The sequence below is a fragment of the Galdieria sulphuraria genome, assembly GCF_000341285.1.
Source record: "Galdieria sulphuraria unplaced genomic scaffold scaf_289, whole genome shotgun sequence".
Classification (NCBI taxonomy): domain Eukaryota; phylum Rhodophyta; class Bangiophyceae; order Galdieriales; family Galdieriaceae; genus Galdieria; species Galdieria sulphuraria.
The window spans coordinates 1-2,430 of record NW_005178186.1 but is presented as its reverse complement, the minus strand read 5'-3'; the positions used below and the strand labels follow the sequence as shown (position 1 = coordinate 2,430).

Sequence of the window (2,430 nt, the reverse complement as noted above, 5' to 3'; positions counted from 1 at the left end):
CAATATCAATTTGACTCTGCACAATTTTATTCTGCTGAATAATACAAAGTTGAAAGAGACATTTTCCTTCTTTTTAGAGCAATTTGGATAAAACTATATCTTTTCTTCTTTATGTTTGACTTGTCCCAAATGGAAATGAACGTTTTTTGTATTTATAGACAGTTTGTTTATACAAAACTTTGAGTTGTCTTTGATTCTTGTTACAAATATCTAAGGAGAAGCCTCCACCATTGTACCCATCAGGTTATATTTGGCAAAAGTCTTCTGCCTAGTGTCTAACACGAATAACTTTTGTATTATGACTCACTTATTCAACGAACTGATGGATGAGAGAGTGGAAAAGAGTAGGAGACAACTGCAGCGGAACAAATCTTTCCTTGAATTTGCAGAGCTTTTAAAAGTTTTGTTTTCTTCGTACTGGAAGAAATAAGAGTTCTCTTGGAGTTATTCATGCCCTAAAGCAGCTTTGTGTTTTATATAGTTTGCTTTCTTATCTATGTTCACAATTTGTGGTTTTTACAAAGTTCAAAGAGAAGGCAGTGAAAACCTTTAAACCTAAACAGTCATGTTTACCTTCGAAAACACCTCAACTATATAGTCGACTACTTGGAAGAGACAATTCAACTATGATTTAAATGCTATGATGAAAAACGAGAAGAGATTCGATAGGATAGACTCAATTGAACTGAATTGAACTTTTTTGAAAATAAGTTTTCTCTTAGCAGAATCCACAATATCAAATGTCAGTATTGTCTGCAAGTATTTTCAGAGGAGAAAGAAAGAGGAGTTGTTGACTCTTATAGAAATTGGACATTGATGATATGCACTTGTGTGCAGGAGAATGATTTGATTAATACACTAGTGCAATCTTTCAAATATTTCGAAGATACCTTTTAACACAATTCAAAACTAAAAGCTTTTCATTTGAAGGCTATTTTTGGTGTCAATTTTGCAATATTGCAGAGTTGGCAATGATTCAAAATGAATAGACTATACATACATACATGTTGAATACAACTAGAATGAAAAATATCCTTTCTTTTCCAAGTACTTAGTAAAGTGGTTACCGAAGAATATCTCAAAACATTCTTCAATTGTCTGCTATGTTGTCTTTCTAGTCTGTTGAAAAAAGACTAGTAACTCCTTTTACTATAATTTTCAAAGACTGAGACAGAAAAAGTTTGTTTGTAGATTTCACTTGGACTGTCCTTCCTATCTTTTGTTAACTGAATAGAAGAGAGTTTTCCTCGGTTTTAGACCAAACGAAAAAAGTGGCAGCAAAAACTTGAGGCTTCCTCTAACTTGAGAACCTGCACTGCGGTCTTAAAAAGAGTTTTAGCTTCTTGAAATTCGATAAAAGTTTAGATTCCTTTCGTTTTTATGTGTTTTTTTCAAACTGCATTTCTAGCCTTGGAATTCATATGAATGGCTCCTACAAATATGAAACTTGTTGGATCCAAGAGAAAATATAGCAAAGGTAAGAAGAAATACTAAAAAAAGTATTTTGGTTTGCAATTCAAACTCTATCTCAAAAGTACTAACAACACTATATATCCAAACTCTGTTTTAGTGAATTAGACTGAAAACTCACCGACTCTTAGATAGGGAAAGTAACCCGGTTGCAAAGATGAAAAACTTTGTTCAATTATCGATAGAACAAGAGACATCTTAAATGAATCTACCCATGTGACAAACAGAGAAAAAAGTTTCTATTTCAGAAAGTCACTATTTACACAGGAGTTCTATTTATATTGAATTGCAAAGGACAACTTTGAGAGTGGAACAGAATTGTTCCTAATTAGTCAAAGGAAACCATATCCAATCTTGAAGTATTGTCATTCCACAACAATCACTTGACCGATAACTTAGGAACTACAACGTCTTTCAGCCAAGAGTCATGTTGGGTAAAAGTTCTTCAATATGGAGTGGCTTTCAGTTGGAGAATTGCTGAAGCTTTCAAGTTGGTACACTACTCGACCTTGACTCAAGTATAAAAGGCTTCTTCTTTAGCAAAACAATTTTTGGCTCAGTCTTTTGCTCTTTTTTCAGCATCGATGTGCAGAAAATGAACGATTATAGTGACTACATTTGAAGCCTTAATTGATGTCCTTATATAAGACATATTCACAACTTTTTAAAATCGAACAAAGGATAGACAACTTGTGTAGCTATTACATCAATAATGGCTTGTATTTAATGATAAGTCAGTATGACAATCTTCATCATACTCTTCTCCAAATTCAATTAGATATTTTTGTATTTATAAACTCTGCTACGAACGGTTGCACATAAACAGACTTCCCATTCATTGCAATTCTCTGTTTCCCACTATCTTTCGTCTGTAACTTACAAAAAGCTTGTATCTNATTAGACTTGTATATAAGAGTTTGCGTGTAAGATAGTGTGGAAGATAGTAGAAAAACTCTCTAA

General features: G+C 33.0%; 1 protein-coding gene across 1 annotated transcript, besides 1 other annotated feature; it reads left to right on the top strand.

The window, feature by feature from the left end:
* Positions 1–280: 280 nt before the first annotated feature.
* Positions 281–1,275, top strand: Gasu_65010 (uncharacterized protein). Its single transcript, XM_005702303.1, has 2 exons — positions 281–414; positions 482–1,275. The coding sequence occupies exons 1-2, from the start codon at positions 299–301 to the stop codon at positions 633–635; spliced, it is 270 nt and encodes an 89-aa protein (XP_005702360.1). The 5' UTR covers positions 281–298; the 3' UTR covers positions 636–1,275.
* Positions 1,276–2,305: 1,030 nt separating this feature from the next.
* Positions 2,306–2,372: a sequence feature (Short protein (Gasu_65000, EME25839.1) was converted to a misc_feature.).
* Positions 2,373–2,430: the final 58 nt, after the last annotated feature.